This window comes from Ranitomeya variabilis, chromosome 8, assembly GCF_051348905.1.
Source record: "Ranitomeya variabilis isolate aRanVar5 chromosome 8, aRanVar5.hap1, whole genome shotgun sequence".
Lineage (NCBI taxonomy): Eukaryota > Metazoa > Chordata > Amphibia > Anura > Dendrobatidae > Ranitomeya > Ranitomeya variabilis.
This window is the reverse complement of record NC_135239.1, coordinates 21,223,309-21,242,822: the sequence shown is the minus strand read 5'-3', so window position 1 is coordinate 21,242,822 and position 19,514 is coordinate 21,223,309. Positions and strand designations below refer to the sequence as shown.

Here is a 19,514-nt window from a genome sequence, read left to right as displayed (position 1 = left end):
AGTAATATAGGCTGGATGTGAGGTCTGTGTGTCTCTCCCAGTAGTTTAGGCTGGATGTGAGGTTTGTATGTCTCTCCCAGTAATATAGGTTGGATGTGAGGTCCGTGTGTCTCTCCCAGTAATATAGGCTGGGTGTGTGATCTGTGTGTCTCTCCTAGTAATATAGGCTGGATGTGAGGTCTGTGTGTCTCTCCCAGTAATATAGGCTGCATGTGTAGTCTGTGTGTCTCTCCCAGTAATATAGGCTGGATGTGAGGTTTGTATGTCTCTCCCAGTAACATAGGTTGGATGTGAGGTCCGTGTGTCTCTCCCAGTAATATAGGCTGGGTGTGTGATCTGTGTGTCTCTCCCAGTAATATAGGCTGGATGTGAGGTCTGTGTATCTCCCCCAGTAATATAGGCTGGATGTGAGCTCTGTGTGTCTCTCCCAGTAATATAGGCTGGATGTAAGGTATGTGTGTCTCTCCCAGTAATATAGGCTGGATGTGAGGTCTGTGTGTCTCTCCCAGTAATATAGGCTGGATGTGAGGTCTGTGTGTCTCTCCCAGTAATATAGGCTGGATGTGAGGTTTGTATGTCTCTCCCAGTAATATAGGTTGGATGTGAGGTCCGTGTGTCTCTCCCAGTAATATAGGCTGGGTGTGTGATCTGTGTGTCTCTCCTAGTAATATAGGCTGGATGTGAGGTCTGTGTGTCTCTCCCAGTAATGTAGGCTGCATGTGTAGTCTGTGTGTCTCTCCCAGTAATATAGGCTGGATGTGAGGTCTGTGTGTCTCTCCCAGTAATATAGGCAGGATGTGAGGTCTGTGTGTCTCTCCCAGTAATATAGGCTGCATGTGTAGTCTGTGTGTCTCTCCCAGTAATATAGGCTGGATGTGAGGTTTGTATGTCTCTCCCAGTAACATAGGTTGGATGTGAGGTCCGTGTGTCTCTCCCAGTAATATAGGCTGGATGTGAGGTCTGTGTGTCTCTCCCAGTAATATAGGCTGGATGTGAGGTCTGTGCGTCTCTCCCAGTAATATAGGCTGGATGTGAGGTCTGAGTGATAGCTGTAAGGCATTATGATGAAGCCTGCATGGTTGCTCCAGAATTTATGTCAGCTTTCTATGGCTGATGTGTTCTTCTGCAATGTGTATAAAGTGCAAATTGAAATACAAATTGTTCAAATTCATCGAGACTTGAAATTTTCATAAAATTAAACTTGAATTTGATTTGTACTGAATGCATTTGCCCATCTCTAGACAGTCGCTTCTTCTTTTCTAAAGATTTTAATAGAAATATAATGGAAAAATTGGTATTAACAAAAAGTCCCCTGCTTCCTCATGTAGGTTTGGGATTCGGAGAGAACAGGAAATGTTCCAGGGTGCGTCTATTAATATTAGATTCCTTTTACTTCTTCATTTTCTGAATTTTCTGTTGTTTTTTCATATATTTGCATCATGTAGTTTTATATAACCTTCTGTATACTGTCAGTGTTATTGAGGGGTTCACCTACCAGCAGTAGTAATAAGGGTTTTATAAACCACTGGTAGTTATGAGGGTTTGCATCAGAGCGGACAGCAACAGCAAAGGGCCTCGTATATAAAGGTGCTTCTCACAAAATTAGAATATCATTAAAAAGTTAATTTATTTCAGTTCTTCAATACAAAAAGTGAAACTCATATTTTATAGAGTCATTACACACAGAGTGATCTATTTTACGTGTTTATTTCTGTTAATGTTGATGATTATGACTTACAGCCAATGAAAACCCAAAAGTCATTATCTCAGTAAATTAAAATAATTAGCAAAAAACACCTGCAAAGGCTCCTAACTGTTTAAAAGGTCCCTTAGTAGCTCCACAATCATGGAGAAGACTGCTGATCTGACAGATGTCCAGAAGGTAGTCATTGACACACTCCACAAGGACGGGAAGCCACAAAAGGTCATTGCTAAAGAAGCCGGCTGTTCACAGAGAGATGTATCCAAGCACAATAATGGAAAGTTAAGTGGAAGGAAAAAATGTGGTAGAAAAAGGTGCACAAGCAACCGGGATAACCACAGCCTTGGAAGGATTGTTAAGAAAAAGCCATTCAAAAATGTGGGGGAGATTCACAAGGAGTGGACTGCTGCTGGAGTCATTGCTTCAAGAGCCACCACACACAAACGTCTCCAGGACATGGGCTACAAGTGTCACATTCCTTGTGTCAGGCCACTCATGACCAATAGACAACGCCAGAAGCATCTTACCTGGGCCAAGGAGAAAAAGAACTGGACTGTTGTCAGTGGTCCAAGGTGTTGTTTTCAGATGAAAGTAAATTTTGAACTTCATTTGGAAATCAAGGTCCCAGAGTCTGAAGGAAGAGTGGAGAGGCCACAATCCAAGCTGCTGGAGGTCTAGTGTGAAGTCTCCACAGTCAGTGATGGTTTGGGGGGCCATGTCATCTGCTGGTGTAGGTCCACTGTGTTTTATCAAGACCAAAGTCAGTGCAGCCGTCTACCAGGACATTTTAGAGCACTTCATGCTTCCCTCTGCCGACAAGCTTTTTGGAGATGGAAATGCCATTCTCCAGCAGGACTTGGCCCCTTTCCACACTGCCAAAAGTACCAATACCTGGTGTACAAACAACAGTATCACTGTGCTTGATTGGCCATCTAACTTTCCTGACCTTAACTCCATAGAGAATCTATGGAGTATTGTCAAGAGGAAGATGAGAGACACCAGAACCAACAATGCAGACGAGCTGAAGGCTGCTATCAAAGCAATCTGGGCTTCCATAACCCCTCAGCAGCGCCACAGGCTGATCGCCTCCATGCCACGCCGCATTGATGCAGTAATTGATGCAAAAGAACCAAGTATTGAGTGCATTTACTGAACATACATTTCAGTAGGCCAACATTTCAGATTTTAAAATAATATTTCAAGCTGGTGTTATAAAGTATTCTAATTTACTGAGATAATGACTTTTGGGTTTTCATTGGCTGTAAGCCATAATCATCAACATTAACAGAAATAACACTTGAAATAGATCATTCTGTAATGACTCTATACGAGTTTCACTTTTTGCATTGAGAACTGAAATAAATTCACTATGTGATGATATTCTAATTTAGCGAGAAGCACTAGTATAGTAATATGGCCGCCCTTCTTCTCTGTATCAGCTATAAGCTCCATCGATGGAGTCTGTCGGTTTTTTCATTTATTTGGGCAGCACCAACCACAGCCCCATACACCAATCACAGAGGTGACTGTTCTCCTGTTTTATTAGCACAGATGTTTGGGTTCAAATCCAATTAGAGAAATAAAGAGATTCCTAGAAAGTGCAATAATGGAGGATATTTCTTTGACAACTTGACTACTTTTCGTTGCAGCTGAACTAGAGCACACTTCTTGCTACAATGCCCATATGGGAAGAGTAGGGTCTCCAATATGGCTGCTGATCCCAGAGAAGATTTAAAAAAATATAAATATAAAAATATGAAATATAATCTCTACAACTAGAGACAGAGCTAGCCAATCATTTCTCTTCTTCAGACTGACATTACACGTTACTGCCATGGTCACATCTGTAATGTGCTAACTCCATATCGTCAGACTTCAGAGCTGGCAGGAGGAGCGACCATTGTGTGCCGTTATTACAATCTATGGGGGCTAGTTACTGTAAGTAGCCCCTTCGCAGATCATTTCCCATTCTCCTGTAGAGCAGTCCCGTCCTCCTGTGGTGTTTTCTTGGTATATTTCATCCCTCACTGTTTGTCTGGTTAAACGGAGCGGCGTATGATGTGGTGACTCCCTGACGTTCTCTGCTCCGGGCTAAGGCTTGTGGTTAGGTTTGACCTTTCTTTGATTGCACAGTATTAAAAGTGAGACTGATTATAAGATGATTACGAGTCAAAAGTGTAATCCAGTGTACGGAGACACCTGACTGTAGACCAATAACCTATTGTGTCATGGGTAGGACGGGTTGCCATAAAGAGGTTTTCGAGGTGGTCAACACAGAAATAAGCAGGAGTAACCTGGTGGAGTCGCATGGTAGTTGTCAGATGAACCAAATTCAGATTGTCACGCATGCCTCTTCCTTCATTAACACATGCAAAATGCCAGACCTTTGGGTTTCAACTCCTCAAAATGTTCAAGACCTCAGCTACCATCGGTATTAGTGTGACGACACAGCATTTAATCTTAATTATCCATATATAAAGTCAGTATGCCCAGAGACATACGTTATTATCATTTATGTTGACTTTTGAATTTAGGTGACTTTCTTTGGCTGGGCAAGAAATAAGAAATAAAGACTATTATTCGTATGAGCCTTTAATGTTGACTTTTAAGTTGATGCTTATTATAACTTATCGTCTGTTATCTTGGACGACAGAGATGGAGGGTAATTGAACAATAGATGTTTGTTAATATGTTGATTGCAGATTGTACCAGGATAGCTAGTTTGTTGACCTGTAAAACAGAGAAGGATGAACTAGGATTAACTAAATACTCAAACAATGAGAGTTAAACTCATCCCACTTCCCCCTGACCTGTGGATGATGACCTCAGCCACAGAATTGGGTAAAAAAGGGATTCTCTGTCCTTCTGCAAGATTAAGAGACTCTTTGAAAAAACACAGCCAGGAACACTACAGGACAGCAGCCAGGACATCATGGCTCCATCACAAGGGACAGAGATTTCACATTTTACAGGATGACAGCTTAGGGGACCATGGCCCTAGCTGGAAGAATATAGATTTGCTCCATTGACCATCACTGAACTCATGGTAACGTTTGTGGAAGCCAGGATTTGAACCCACTGATCACCTGAGCTCCATGGATACGTTTGAGGAAGCCAGGATTGGGAACCACCGGTCATCTGGCTCCATGGAGATGTTCATAGAAGCCAGGTTGATACCCTCCAGCCACCTGGCCACATGCCTCAATGGACTGTCAGCTTCCTAAGCTTGTCATTACATCCTCTCTGTGGGTGTCACAGGTGGGGGAGTCAACCCTGAAACCCCTGAAGTCGCATCTGCTATTATCCCACCGAGTCAGCAGAAGGGTGAGACTCCATAATTTTGCACCATCTTAGGTATTTTTCTGGGACTGTTCAATAATATTTTCTGTTTTGTGGTTCAATAAAGTATTGCCACGCTGTTTTCCCCTCACCCTGTGTTGTCTGAGTAGTACTATGCCACGAGAAGAGAGACCGGGCATTCAGTGGAATGAGCCCTAGCCCATGTGGTCTCAGGCCAGCGAACAAAAGCACCCACTGACCCTCGTGTCTCCACAGTTAGGATATTCAGTGTGAAAGTTAATGTTAAGTTTTATTAGTATCTTTGAAATAGTGTCTTTTTTCTGCGGTGAAAATTAATTGAGGTAGGACGCTTTCTATAAGGTTAATTCTGTGAAAAATTTCGTGAAAGTTAATGCCACAGTGTCCACGAGCACCCACAAAGGCAAACAGATGTTTATAATATGACTTACTGGTGCAGCCCAGTAGTGTAAGGGTCAGACACGCTTTAGTAGAGGGTAGCCACAATAGTTGGGTTTGGGAGTCGACATTCACCAGGAGCCTAAGACTTGACTGTGTGCAGTCACACTAGAGCCCTGGAGCCTAAGAGGGAGTCCAAAAGGTCCTTTTGTCTCATACAAGAACACCAATACTTCTCAAGTCCTGTCTTACTTGGAGGCCCTGTTAGAAATTTTACATGGGGTTCCACAAGATTCAGGTTACAACGGTCACTGTAGCATAACCCAACATGATGGGGCTTATAGCAGAAATTGAAATCCACGACTTCTCTGAAAAATCATACCAGTGATAAATAAAACTTCTTACTCAGCTTCATCAACCTCCTGAAATTTAAACTTTGCAAATCTCCATGGTCCCTCCAAAACCATTGATAATGTCCCAGAAATCAGCATGTACAGACCGTTTCTTGAACTGCGGAAATTGAATTGCACATTTTGGGAGGGCAAAAACAAACATATAGGGGGAGGGAATAAACAAAAAGAGGTGTCACCTCCAAAATTGCAGGTATAAGTTTCCAGATGAGAATTCTGCAACACCAGTCATTTCCCAGATTACAGTGGCAAAACATGGCAAGTTTGTATCATACTATTATTTGGGGTAACTGCCTATATACCCACTGTTCCTGGTAATGGTACCGTGGCCATTACCAGTAATTTAATTACTAAAATCTAATTCCTTCTCTTCCCTCTCGTTGCAGTGATTTTTATACAAGTATATACCGTACTTCTCATTTTGCCAAACTGGACAAAATGTAATTTTGATCATTGCCATTTCCCTCATTATCTGCAATTTCTTCTTCTCATCTCATGCCTGTATCATCATTCAACGTAAACCCCAGGGAGCATCTTAAATTGTCCACATTGGTAAGACGATCTCCCCTGGACCTCTTGTATTTGTGTCTAATCCTTCCCGTGCTTTTGTTTCTCCCTATTATTATTTTCCTTTTTGTCTATAAAAACAAATTTGTCACAAATTTTTAGAATTTTTTTTCTGCCAAGAGGGTGTTAAGGCTCTGGGCATTTTGTTTGTCTTTCAAAGGCTTTTATTGCAATAGATGAAACCCTAAAACTTGTAAGGATTGAATCCGTTCCCAATGCTGTTATTCTAGGAGTCCACGCTTAGGCTAATTCCTCACACGGACTCGTCTTATGACCTCATTGGAAGCCGTACTCGCGATGATCGTCCCCTTTAAGCTCAGTATGAAAGGAACATATAATAAAATCATTGAGCGTCCGAGTTAACACCTCCATCTATGGACCCAGGCACAATTTTATTTTACGGTCTTCAGATGTTACATTGTACGCGGGACTTTTTCTTAGTATTTTTCTTGGCTGTTTACATTCATCTAATTTTAAGGAACGTGTTAGTTTACAAGATTTTTTTTCCGTTTTTTTTTTTTTTCTGTTGATAAAAGACTAATTTTTTTTTGGGCAGCCGACAACGTTTGTACTTTGCAGCTCCGGCTGCCTTAATTAAAGAGTTTCCATGTAGAGGTGAATAGATGCTCAGTTTTCTGCACATTTTATGAAATTTTATGACTGGTCTAGGTAATAATTTAATTAGGATTTTTTTTTTTTTAACGAAAAGTAGTCACATGTCCAAAGTGAATGCAAAAACAGAACAGTGATGTCACCCATGGCAACATATAATCAACATGCAAAATGAAATAATAGTAAATGTAAATAAGCAATATGTTTGCTATTTCCCGTGTATTGGAATTTTTTTTTGTGGCCAAATGTATGTGGACTCCTCTCCTAATTATTTAGTGCAGGGATATCAGCCACATCCCGTACAAACAGGTGCATAGAATCAGCGCAACCATAAAATCTCCATAGCTGGACATTGGTTTAAAGCATTGGCTGTTCAGGAAAGCTTAGTCATTTTAAAGAGATCATTTTATAAATACAATTATCAAGACAGATATAATTTTTATTGTGGCTTTAGGATCTATACAGCCATACCTCGAATTATAGTAGATCACCCTGACACTTTTCCCTTGGCATTGTCTTAAAGAGGACCTGTAACCAAGTCAACAGTGTCCAGTTTTTGACCTTATTTTATTCCAGCTGTTCCCATGAATATGTAGGTTTTTCTTTTTTTTTTTTTTAATTCCGCTATATGGTTCCTTTAGTTTAGGGCTAACTTCTATGGTCTGGAGGTGTAGCTCAAAATAAAGTGCAACCTTAAAAGACGTCCCCTTGTAAAGACCATAACAATTAGCACTAAATAAAAAGGCTCCTATGTCTAGAATTGTATGGTTGATGTTGGAAAAAAAATGTATTAATCAGGGAAGCAGGGGGAATAATATAAGTGCAAAACTGGTGACTTTTGATGTGTTAACAAGTCTTCTTTCCAGTGTTATCAAGTCTGCCCTGGAAAACTGTAAGTCTTGCAAGTGGTAGACCACGCAAACTCATATAGCGGAGGCGCCGAGGGCTGAAGCACTTACTACTTGATTATCTAAATCTTCAGCAATTATTAACTCCCCTGAGTTGTAATGAGAGTGAGATGACTCTGCTTATTCTGCTCAAGTCTATATTGCAAAGCTGTCAAGTAAAGTAAGCTACAAAAAAACAGGGAGCATTAGCATGGTGCATGCTTTTCTTATGGAAAATCAATCAAAAACCATAAACAAAATGTAAATTATTATAAAAACCTGATCTAATCATACAATACAAAGCTTAGACTGCATGGACTCCACAACTAAGCTAAATGGTTTTGACGTCTTGCTGAGAGTAGGGTAGGGGTGCGCAAGTGTAACTTATTTCCCAACCCTCGTAGGGATGGTGTGGGACCGTTAGTCCTCATCACTTGCTTCATATTATGTTTGTTTAGCATTTTCTTGGATCTTCCCACAATTCCTTTACTATATAAATCCTTATATAGCTCATCCTGAGCCGCCTTGTTCACAGCTATGAAACTTACATGGGAATAGCATTCCGGGTCCTGGACATATGTTGGCAACTGTGGCTGCATTGCGGAAAATTACAATAAATTCAGGCTTTTCTTGCCGCTAGTACAATGGGGCTCTGTGTGTTTGGCAGACAGGTTACTGGGGAACAGAACTTTCTCCTTTTGTCTTTTTTGGCTGGGTGATTTTCACAGCCACGTTGCCAGCCATAACTATATAACACGCAGAGTGACGGATAAAGTGCTGCTGATGAGGTGGGGTCGGCTTCCTGCGGGGGCCATTTTTTATTTTAATATTAACCATTTTATCTTCCAGCCAGAGACTCATTGTTGTCTGTGCTGTGTGTCTTATCACTAGTAAATATCAGGTAATGGTGGGAACCACATGAAAGGTACAGAGTCAGTGACCCCATAAAATGAGCTTCATACACAAGGCAGAACATAGCAATATTTTCCTCCATCTGGAATGTGCAGACAGTGCCCTCTCCTTCACTAAAGCACATGTCTGCTACATGGTGCAGCTCTATGATCAAGTCAGGACTGGTTACTATGAAGTCAGAAAGATGAATCATCTGGTTTCAACTCAATATGAACTCGACATCACTAGACTGAAATTTAAAAAAAAATCCCCTTCTATCATTATGGCAACGTTAGTTCTTTATAGTACCCTGAGATCCATTATTCTAATGCAGGGCACCAAATCTCCTGCACATAGAGGTAAATAATAAACCCACCACTAGAGGGAGCTCACTGCATACCAATTTCTACAGCCACCACTAGGGGGAGCTCACTGCATACAGATTTCTACAGCCACCACTAAGGGGGCTCACTGCATACTAGTTTATACAGCCACCACTAGGGGGAGCTCACTGCATACAGATTTATACAGCCACCACTAGGCGGAGCTTACTGCATACAGATTTATACATCCACCACTAAGGGGGCTCACTGCATACTAGTTTATACAGCCACCACTAGGGGGAGCTCACTGCATACAGATTTCTACAGCCACCACTAAGGGGGCTCACTGCATACTAGTTTATACAGCCACCACTAAGGGGAGCTCACTACATATAGATTTATATAGCCACCACTAGGGGGAGCTCACTACATGAAGATTTATACATCCGCCACTAAGGGGAGCTCACCCAGGGGCGTTCCTGCTGCTGGGCCAGGTCCGGCGCCTCCCATCTTCATCAGATGATGCCCTCTTCTGGTCTTCACGCTGCGGCTCCGGCGCAGGTGTACTTTCTGTCCTGTTGAGGGCAGAGCAAAGTACTGCAGTGCGCAGGCGCCGGGAAAGGTCAGAGAGGCTCAGTGCCTGCGCACTGCAGTACTTTGCTCTGCCCTCAACAGGGAAGACAAAGTACGCCTGCACCGGAGCCGCAGCGTGAAGACAAGAATAGGACGTCGTCTGATGAAGATGGGAGGCCCAGGACCCGACCACCCCCCCAGGTGAGTATAATCTAACGTCTTTTTCTCATCTTTTAGGATACATCGGGGGCTTATCTGCAGCATTCCAGAATGCTGTAGATAAGCCCCTTGATGCCGGTGGGCTTAGCTCACCCCCGATTTTGGGGGTGACAGGTTCCCTTTAAGATGAAGTGGTTACATACAGAGATATACACCTATCACTAGGGGGAGCTCACTGCATACAGATTTAGACAGTCATCATTAGGGGGAGTTCTTATTTAAGGACTACTGATCTTTCTGGCTCCTTATGATCATACAACTATTTATTTTTTTTGTACTGTTATACTCAAGTGTTGTCACTGCCCCGCCCCCTTTGACTAATGTAATTTAAAAGTCATATTCTTGTCCTGGTTTGGATCTAGTTAGTAATAGTTGGCTGATCTTCTCTCCATTTTTAGAGAAGATTGGATGTAGTTTTTTTTTCCTAAAGACAAAATTGTCTAAAAATTGTAACAATGGCTTAAACTTTATAAACTTGACTTGTTTAGCAGTAAAGTGACAGGTTATACCAAAACATGTCATCAATAATCTAAAAAGGTGAGATGTCGGTTCCAAGCGTTAAACCTGCTGATGTCAAAGTGTCAACAAGGCCAGTCTGTCCCAGCAGCTGGGAATCCACAAGTTCAAGGGCTTCTGTCTGACAGTCTACGGCCCCCCACTATGAACAAGCATGACCCCCAGATCAGAATCCCCACCATGAACAGCTGTAAATGTAGCTGCAAGTTCAACAATTTCTCAAAAATGAAAACACCCGCCATATTCATTACACTGTAGAGATGTAGTGATGATCACTCAGCTATAATAGCAAATCCGTCCTCCATCCATTATACTTTTTCCTCTACTTACTCTGCTGATAACAATAGAAAATTAAAATTCGGGTCAATGTTAATAAGTAGAGGCAGTATTATAGTAGTTATATTCTTGTACATAAGGGCAGTATTATAGTAGTTATATTCTTGTACATAGGAGCAGTATTATAGTAGTTATATTCTTGTAGATGGGGCAGTATTATAGTAGTTATATTCTTGTACATAGGAGCAGTATTATAGTAGTTATATTCTTGTACATAGGAGCAGTATTATAGTAGTTATATTCTTGTACATAGGGGCAGTATTATAGTAGTTATATTCTTGTACATAGGAGCAGTATTATAGTAGTTATATTCTTGTACATAAGGGCAGTATTATAGTAGTTATATTCTTGTACATAGGAGCAGTATTATAGTAGTTATATTCTTGTTCATAGGGGCAGTATTATAGTAGTTATATCCTTGTACATAGTGGCAGTATTATAGTAGTTATATTCTTGTACATAGGAGCAGTATTATAGTAGTTATATTCTTGTAGATGGGGCAGTATTATAGTAGTTATATTCTTGTACATAGGAACAGTATTATAGTAGTTATATTCTTGTTCATAGGGGCAGTATTATAGTAGTTATATCCTTGTACATAGTGGCAGTATTATAGTAGTTATATTCTTGTACATAGGAGCAGTATTATAGTAGTTATATTCTTGTACATAGGAGCAGTATTATAGTAGTTATATTCTTGTACATAGGGGCAGTATTATAGTAGTTATATTCTTGTACATAGGGGCAGTATTATAGTAATTATATTCTTGTACATAGGGGGAGTATTATAGTAGTTAAATTCTTGTACATAGGGGCAGTATTATAGTAGTTATATTCTTGTACATAGGAGCAGTATTATAGTAGTTATATTCTTGTACATAGGAGCAGTATTATAGTAGTTATATTCTTGTAGATGGGGCAGTATTATAGTAGTTATATTCTTGTACATAGGAGCAGTATTATTGTAGTTATATTCTTGTACATAGGAGCAGTATTATAGTAGTTATATTCTTGTACATAGGGGGCAGTATTATAGTAGTTATATTCTTGTACATAGGAGCAGTATTATAGTAATTATATTCTTGTACATAGGAGCAGTATTATAGTAGTTATATTCTTGTAGATGGGGCAGTATTATAGTAGTTATATTCTTGTACATAGGAGCAGTATTATAGTAGTTATATTCTTGTACATAGGAGCAGTATTATAGTAGTTATATTCTTGTACATAGGGGCAGTATTATAGTAGTTATATTCTTGTACATAGGAGCAGTATTATAGTAATTATATTCTTGTACATAGGAGCAGTATTATAGTAGTTATATTCTTGTAGATGGGGCAGTATTATAGTAGTTATATTCTTGTACATAGGAGCAGTATTATAGTAGTTATGTAGCAATGAAAAAGAAGAAAATGAGGGCACTCACCAATCTTTCACGTTCTTAGTCCTTTATTGCAACACGATCCAGTTAAAACACATGGCCGGGGAAGAGAGAGAGCCGAAGCCCGTGTGAGCAGGCGAGAGACGACAGCTGTTTCGCGCTGTGCTTTGCGCTTCTACAGGTCTATAGGTATATAGTAGTTATATTCTTGTACATAGGAGCAGTATTATAGTAGTTATATTCTTGTACATAGGGGCAGTATTATAGTAGTTATATTCTTGTACATAGGAGCAGTATTATAGTAGTTATATTCTTGTACATAGGAGCAGTATTATAGTAGTTATATTCTTGTACATAGGAGCAGTATTATAGTAGTTATATTCTTGTACATGGGGCAGTATTATAGTAGTTATATTCTTGTACATGGGGCAGTATTATAGTAGTTTTATTCTTGTACATAGGAGCAGTATTATAGTAGATATATTCTTGTACATAGGGGCAGTATTATAGTAGTTATATTATTGTACATAAGGGGCAGTATTATAGTAGTTATATTCTTGTACATAGGGGCAGTATTATAGTAGTTTTATTCTTGTACATAGGACCAGTATTATAGTAGTTATATTCCTGTACATAGGAGCAGTATTATAGTAGTTATATTCTTGTACATAGGAGCAGTATTATAGTAGTTATATTCTTGTACATAGGAGCAGTATTATAGTAGTTATATTCCTGTACATAGGAGCAGTATTATAGTAGTTATATTCTTGTACATAGGAGCAGTATTATAGTAGTTATATTCTTGTACATAGGAGCAGTATTATAGTAGTTATATTCTTGTACATAGGAGCAGTATTATAGTAGTTATATTCTTGTACATAGGGACAGTATTATAGTAGTTATATTCTTGTACATAGGAGCAGTATTATAGTAGTTATATTCTTGTACATAGGAGCAGTATTATAGTAGTTATATTCTTGTACATGGGGCAGTATTATAGTAGTTATATTCTTGTACATAGAGAGCAGTATTATAGTAGTTATATTCCTGTACATAGGAGCAGTATTATAGTAGTTATATTCTTGTACATAGGAGCAGTATTATAGTAGTTATATTCTTGTACATAGGAGCAGTATTATAGTAGTTATATTCCTGTACATAGGAGCAGTATTATAGTAGTTATATTCTTGTACATAGGAGCAGTATTATAGTAGTTATATTCTTGTACATAGGAGCAGTATTATAGTAGTTATATTCTTGTACATAGGAGCAGTATTATAGTAGTTATATTCTTGTACATAGGGACAGTATTATAGTAGTTATATTCTTGTACATAGGAGCAGTATTATAGTAGTTATATTCTTGTACATAGGAGCAGTATTATAGTAGTTATATTCTTGTACATAGGACCAGTATTATAGTAGTTATATTCCTGTACATAGGAGCAGTATTATAGTAGTTATATTCCTGTACATAGGAGCAGTATTATAGTAGTTATATTCTTGTACATAGGAGCAGTATTATAGTAGTTATATTCTTGTACATAGGGGCAGTATTATAGTAGTTATATTCCTGTACATAGGAGCAGTATTATAGTAGTTATATTCTTGTACATAGGAGCAGTATTATAGTAGTTATATTCTTGTACATAGGAGCAGTATTATAGTAGATATATTCTTGTACATAGGGGCAGTATTATAGTAGTTATATTCTTGTACATACGGGGCAGTATTAAAGTAGCTATATTCTTGTACATTGGAGTGGTATTATAGTAGTTATATTCTTGTACATAGGAGCAGTGCTATTGTAGTTATTAGTGATGAACGAATATACTCAAGATTTCTCGAGCACGCTCGGGGGTCCTCCTAGTATTTTTTATTGCTCGGACTTTTAGTTTTTATTGCCGCAGCTGAATGATTTACATCTGTTAGCCAGCATAACTACGTGTGGGGATTCCCTAGCAACCAGGTAACCCCCACATGTACTTGATGATGAAGTTTAGTGTAGAGTAATGCAGTATGGTCGTAGTAATTGTGCTGCTGCGTTAAATTGTAGTATTCTCAGGACTACGGAACAGGAGAGAACTTGCTATTCTGGTTACAAGGAAGCTGAGCAGCAGCACTCAATGTCAGGCAGCAGCTGCAACAGCAAGTAAGATTTTAGGATGTATAAAAAGAGAGATAATTTAACATGATCCAGTGGATTATTATCCCTCCATTTATCACTGTTTAAATGCTGGATCCTCTTTTGGGCTCCACCCTATAAAAGGTATATTGGAAAGATAGAAAGGTTAGAAAAGTTGGACTTGTTTAGGTTAGAAAAAAATAACACTTCAGGGGAGATCTCATTTATATGTATAAATACATACAAAGGACTGGCGCATGACTTATTCTTTCCAAAGAACCTACAAATGACCAGGGGCACTCATTATATGGGGAGGAAAGGCGATTCTGGCAGCTAAATAGGAAAGGGTTCTTTACGGTTAGAGCAGTCAGTCTGAAATAGTAATGGCCGACACTATAACAGCATTTATAAAGGGCTGGATTTTTTTCTTACAACAAATGGCATTGTGGCTTATAAATAATCTAGAGATAGAGAACGGTAGAGAAAGGCTGAACGTGAAGGCTCGGAGTCTTTTTTTGCACCATACATCTAATCTAGGAGCCCCTATAATCTGCATTCTTGTGTGGGGTCCCCCAGTAATGCCCCCCACACGGGGTAAATCAGTCCATATCCTCATGTCCCTTTTTAGACAGCTGAACTGTTCATAACTGTGTCCACGATTTATGCCAAAACATCTGGTTCCCAAGCGCCTGAGACGGCCTGACCCTAGCGCTAGTCACAGCGTAATTCATCATCCCAGAACATCAGAAATCTGCTGAGTGCGAAGATGACATTTGTTTTTTATTGGAGAAGAAAGCTTCTTTCACTATGGCGGCCTTGATGTTTCAGTAGCTCCTGTATTCTACATCTGATGGAGCCCCACTCTATGGTGTCCATGGGCCCTAACAGGGGTAGACATATCAGTGGTGCCACCTGCGTGGCCGCACAGGGGTCAGGAGGTAAGGGGGCCCATTTCTACCTCCAAACCAGGTGCAATTTTTTTAAAAGATCTCTTGGGCTGCAAAGGGCCCATATATTGTTCTTGCAGAGGGGCCATTTTCTGTGTTTCTTTTCTAATTAGTCTGGGGTTGTCATAATGACACATCCCAATTAAAACTCATGCAATTCATGTCTCTGGTAACAAAATAAGTGAACCCCCTATGTATTTTAAAGATTACTTTCTTCTCAACAAACTTTGCATAAATCAAGCGAATATGAGAACCTTTTAATATGTCTTATCAGCAAATCTGCTCCTTCCTCCACTTGTGAGCCATTTCTCTCCCCCCTCCTCCCGATCTCACCAGACACTCTGAAAACTGCTAAAATCCAACTAGGCCAAAATAAAATAGTTTCAGCCCACTGAGAGATCAGATTACAGCAGCTTATTGAAGACTATGGAGGAGAGAAAGAGGAAGAAGCAAAAAAATGAGAGACAGTGTTTTCTCTCATCCCAGAGGTGGATTCACATCTACACCGTCCAGTGCTGCTTTATAAAGACATGAGAGCAGGAATCCCATATGTTTCTGTGTGCTGTGTATGGGAGACATCATAGAAGGTAGGCTGGCCCCACTATCTCAGTGGAAATTACAGATACAGTCTGTAAGGAGGGATCCTGGTGAATGATGAAGGATACAAGTCATAAAATGGACAGAGTAGTGTTATTCCTCATGTACACATATGGCTTCTTATTATGAGAAATATTTTCATGAATTTTAGGCTATATTTATTGTTTTTCATTGTAAATATTTTTAGAGACTACTCTATATGTTGCCAGTGCCACCAATCTTCATAAATATGAGCCGGACCATAGCTTCTATTGCATGGCGACGTCTTTTCACCATCACCTAACAGGATATTTAGCGCCCCCTGTCGGATAAATGGTTAATGACAACTTTTAGTCCACCAGTGTATATTATTGTGGGATAAGTACCTCGGTTGCGTCAGTTTTTGGTTGAGAGACGTATTACAGAGAAAATCTGCTTTATTTCTGTTTATCAGTGTGAACTCTTGTTATTTATCCTCCGTCTGCCCAGGAAACCGAGTTGTGTCTCCAGGAGTTCCAGTTGGGAATAACCTCACTTCACAAGCTGCCAGTGACCTTGGTCTTCCAGAAGGGATCGCTGTGGCCGCTTCCCTCATTGACGCTCACGCCGGGGGGCTCGGTAAGTTGGGCCAAAAAGTAGAAGTTATGCTAAGTTTTGCCAGAAGTAATCATTGCTGTTCTTCATGTGTCAGGATGTGATAAAAAGCAGCCAGAAAGTCATGGGAACTGGGAAGGGGCAGTATACAGCACAGGGCGTACACTGCTCCTATACAATATATGGGACAGATCTGGGGGATGGGTATGGGGGGCTCACGCTGACCTTTTGCTCTCAAAGAAAGTTTTTTAATTGTTCTGAACAGTCACAGGACAAATCCCGAATAGTCTTCCTAGTGTACCCGAGTTTTTACCATTCACTTTTGCAGTTCCACGATCTATATGCTGTCCCCGGGATGCACCTGTCACATATTTGGATGCAGCACAGTACTACTACTGCCCCTTATGGCCACTACGCCACTGCCTTTCACAGGTACATGACTTTTCTCAGCTGTAAATATGCACTGGGCACGTGACAATACTTTGCACACACAAGAATATTGTCCCAAAGTGAAGTCCATGGTGACTGGTGGGGTAGAGGGGGTAGGAGAATCAGAAAGAGAGAATCATCCATTTTCTGCTTTCTAGTAAATATTTATCTCCAATGCTGGATTCACATCTACTCTGCTCAGTAGTTTGTATGATATCCTCCTTGCAGCTGCTGATACTTCTGAACACGTGTTACATAGAGATAGGAGATTTGGAATCCATCATTTCTGTGTGTGCTGTCTAATATAAGACATCATAGCCGCTAGTTTCCACCCACCAGCTCAGATACAGCTGAAAATTAGACATGGAGCCTCGAGAGGGGAAAACGGATAAAAAAATCTGTAGTCATATAATGGTCAGAAATAATGTTATTACTCGTGTACATAAAAGACAACTTATTTTGAAAAGTCACCTGAAATTACAGATATCCTTTAACTTATGACAGCAGTAGGTTGCGTCCGACTTCTCTTGCGTCAGGTTGTCTCCCAGGGGTCGTAGTCGCCTTTGCTGAGCAGCACCACTCAGGCTCTTTTTGTCTTACAGCCTCGGGTCTACTGGTGAATCTCACCCCTACAGTTCCCTTTGGCACGACATAGGCGCACTCTGCCCATTTCACTACTCTCTTGCCCCTTTTCTCAGTGTTTTGGTAAAAACACTCCACACTAAAATGCTTCTCTGCTCATCTGCAGGCCGGCAGCTGGGACGCCACGTTTATCCAGACGTAGCGGTTATCACACATGGTAGGCTTAGATATATCCGCTTGGGACAGTATCAGACATTATAGGCTTAGATACTCCGCTCACAAGACAGTGTCACATATAATAGGATTAGATACGCCAGCTTAGTGGGTAGTATGAAACATTGCAGGCTTAGATACACCAGTTCAACTGACAGTATCACACATGATAAGCTTAGATACACTAGTCCAGCAAACAGTATCATGCATGAAAGACTTGGATACATCTCTTCAACAAACAGTATCACACATGATAGACTTAGCTAGACCAGTACAACTGACAGTAAAACATGATAGACTTAGATACACTGTTCCAACAGACAGTATCACACATGATAGGCTTAGATACACCATTCCAACAGACAGTGTTATACATGATAGGCTTAGATACACTGTTCCCACAGGCAGTATCACACGTGTTAGACTTAGATACACTGTTCCAACAGACAGTATCACACATGATAGGCTTAGATACACCATTCCAACAGACAGTATTACACATGATAGGCTTAGATACACCGTTCCAACAGACAGTATTACACATGATAGGCTTAGATACACCGTTCCAACAGACAGTGTTACACATGATAGGCTTAGATACACTGTTCCCACAGACAGTATTACACATGATAGGCTTAGATACACTGTTCTCACAGACAGTATTACACATGATAGGCTTAGATACTCTGCTCCAACAGACAGTATTACACATGATAGGCTTAGATACACTGTTCCCACAGCCAGTATTACACATGATAGGCTTAGATACACTGTTCCCACAGACAGTATTACACATGATAGGCTTAGATACTCTGCTCCAACAGACAGTATTACACATGATAGGCTTAGATACACTGTTCCCACAGACAGTATTACACATGATAGGCTTAAATACACTGTTCCCACAGACAGTATTACACATGATAGGCTTAGATACTCTGCTCCAACAGACAGTATTACACATGATAGGCTTAGATACACTGTTCCCACAGACAGTATTACACATGAAAGGCTTAGATACACCGTTCCAACAGACAGTATTACACATGATAGGCTTAGATACTCTGCTCCAACAGACAGTATTACACATGATAGGCTTAGATACACCATTCCAACAGACAGTATTACACATGATAGGCTTAGATACACCGTTCCATTAGATAGTATTACACATGATAGGCTTAGATACAGTATTACACATGATAGGCTTAGATATACCAGTTCAACAGACAGTGTCATACATGAAAGACTTTGGTACATCAGTTCAGCCGACAGTATCACACATGATACTTGGATACACTAGTCCAGCAAACAGTATCATACATGAAAGACTTGGATACATCTCTTCAGCAAACAGTATCACACATGATAGGCTTAGATACACCCATTCTGATCAAAGCTGAATTGCTCAAGTGACTGGTAATAAAATACATAAAATAACATTTCATGGCTCCTCGCTGCTCTTCTTGTCCTGAGCTGCAGATTTTACTCTTTAAACTTGAGGCCGGTTAAATATTCGTGGGAATGTAGTGAAATGATTGCAGTGTTTGGGGGAATTGTCTCCAGTGGGACGCTCGGTGAGTCTGGGGTCTGCTCCGGCTGAGGAGGTGCTGACAGCCTCAGGAAATGCTTAAATTGCAACCATTTTCCACTAACATGTGGAGGGGCGGGCGCGGTGCAGCGACAGGTACACACGGGCCCCACAGTCTGCGCCCAGTGGGCTCGCAGCTGCTCGCAGGGCTCGTGTCGCAGTTAATCAGGTTTTCAGCCACAGCTGTTATACAACTGGTTCTCCATATTAATTGGGGGTTATAAAATGCGATGCTTATACAGCTGCCTCATTAACAGCAGTCCACCATTGTGTGCAAGAATGGGGGCTCTGGATCCCCCCAATCACGCCGGGATAAAGGGTTCCCAATAATAAGACAAAACATAG

General features: G+C 40.4%; 1 protein-coding gene across 2 annotated transcripts in view; it reads left to right on the top strand.

The window, feature by feature from the left end:
- FGGY (FGGY carbohydrate kinase domain containing) overlaps positions 1–19,514 on the top strand; it is a 184,919-nt gene that overhangs the window by 75,041 nt on the left and 90,364 nt on the right. For both annotated transcript variants that reach the window (XM_077276886.1, XM_077276887.1), the window contains one exon: positions 16,250–16,378. In XM_077276886.1, the coding sequence (XP_077133001.1) occupies positions 16,250–16,378 (129 nt within the window). The remainder of the gene's footprint in view (positions 1–16,249; positions 16,379–19,514) is intronic.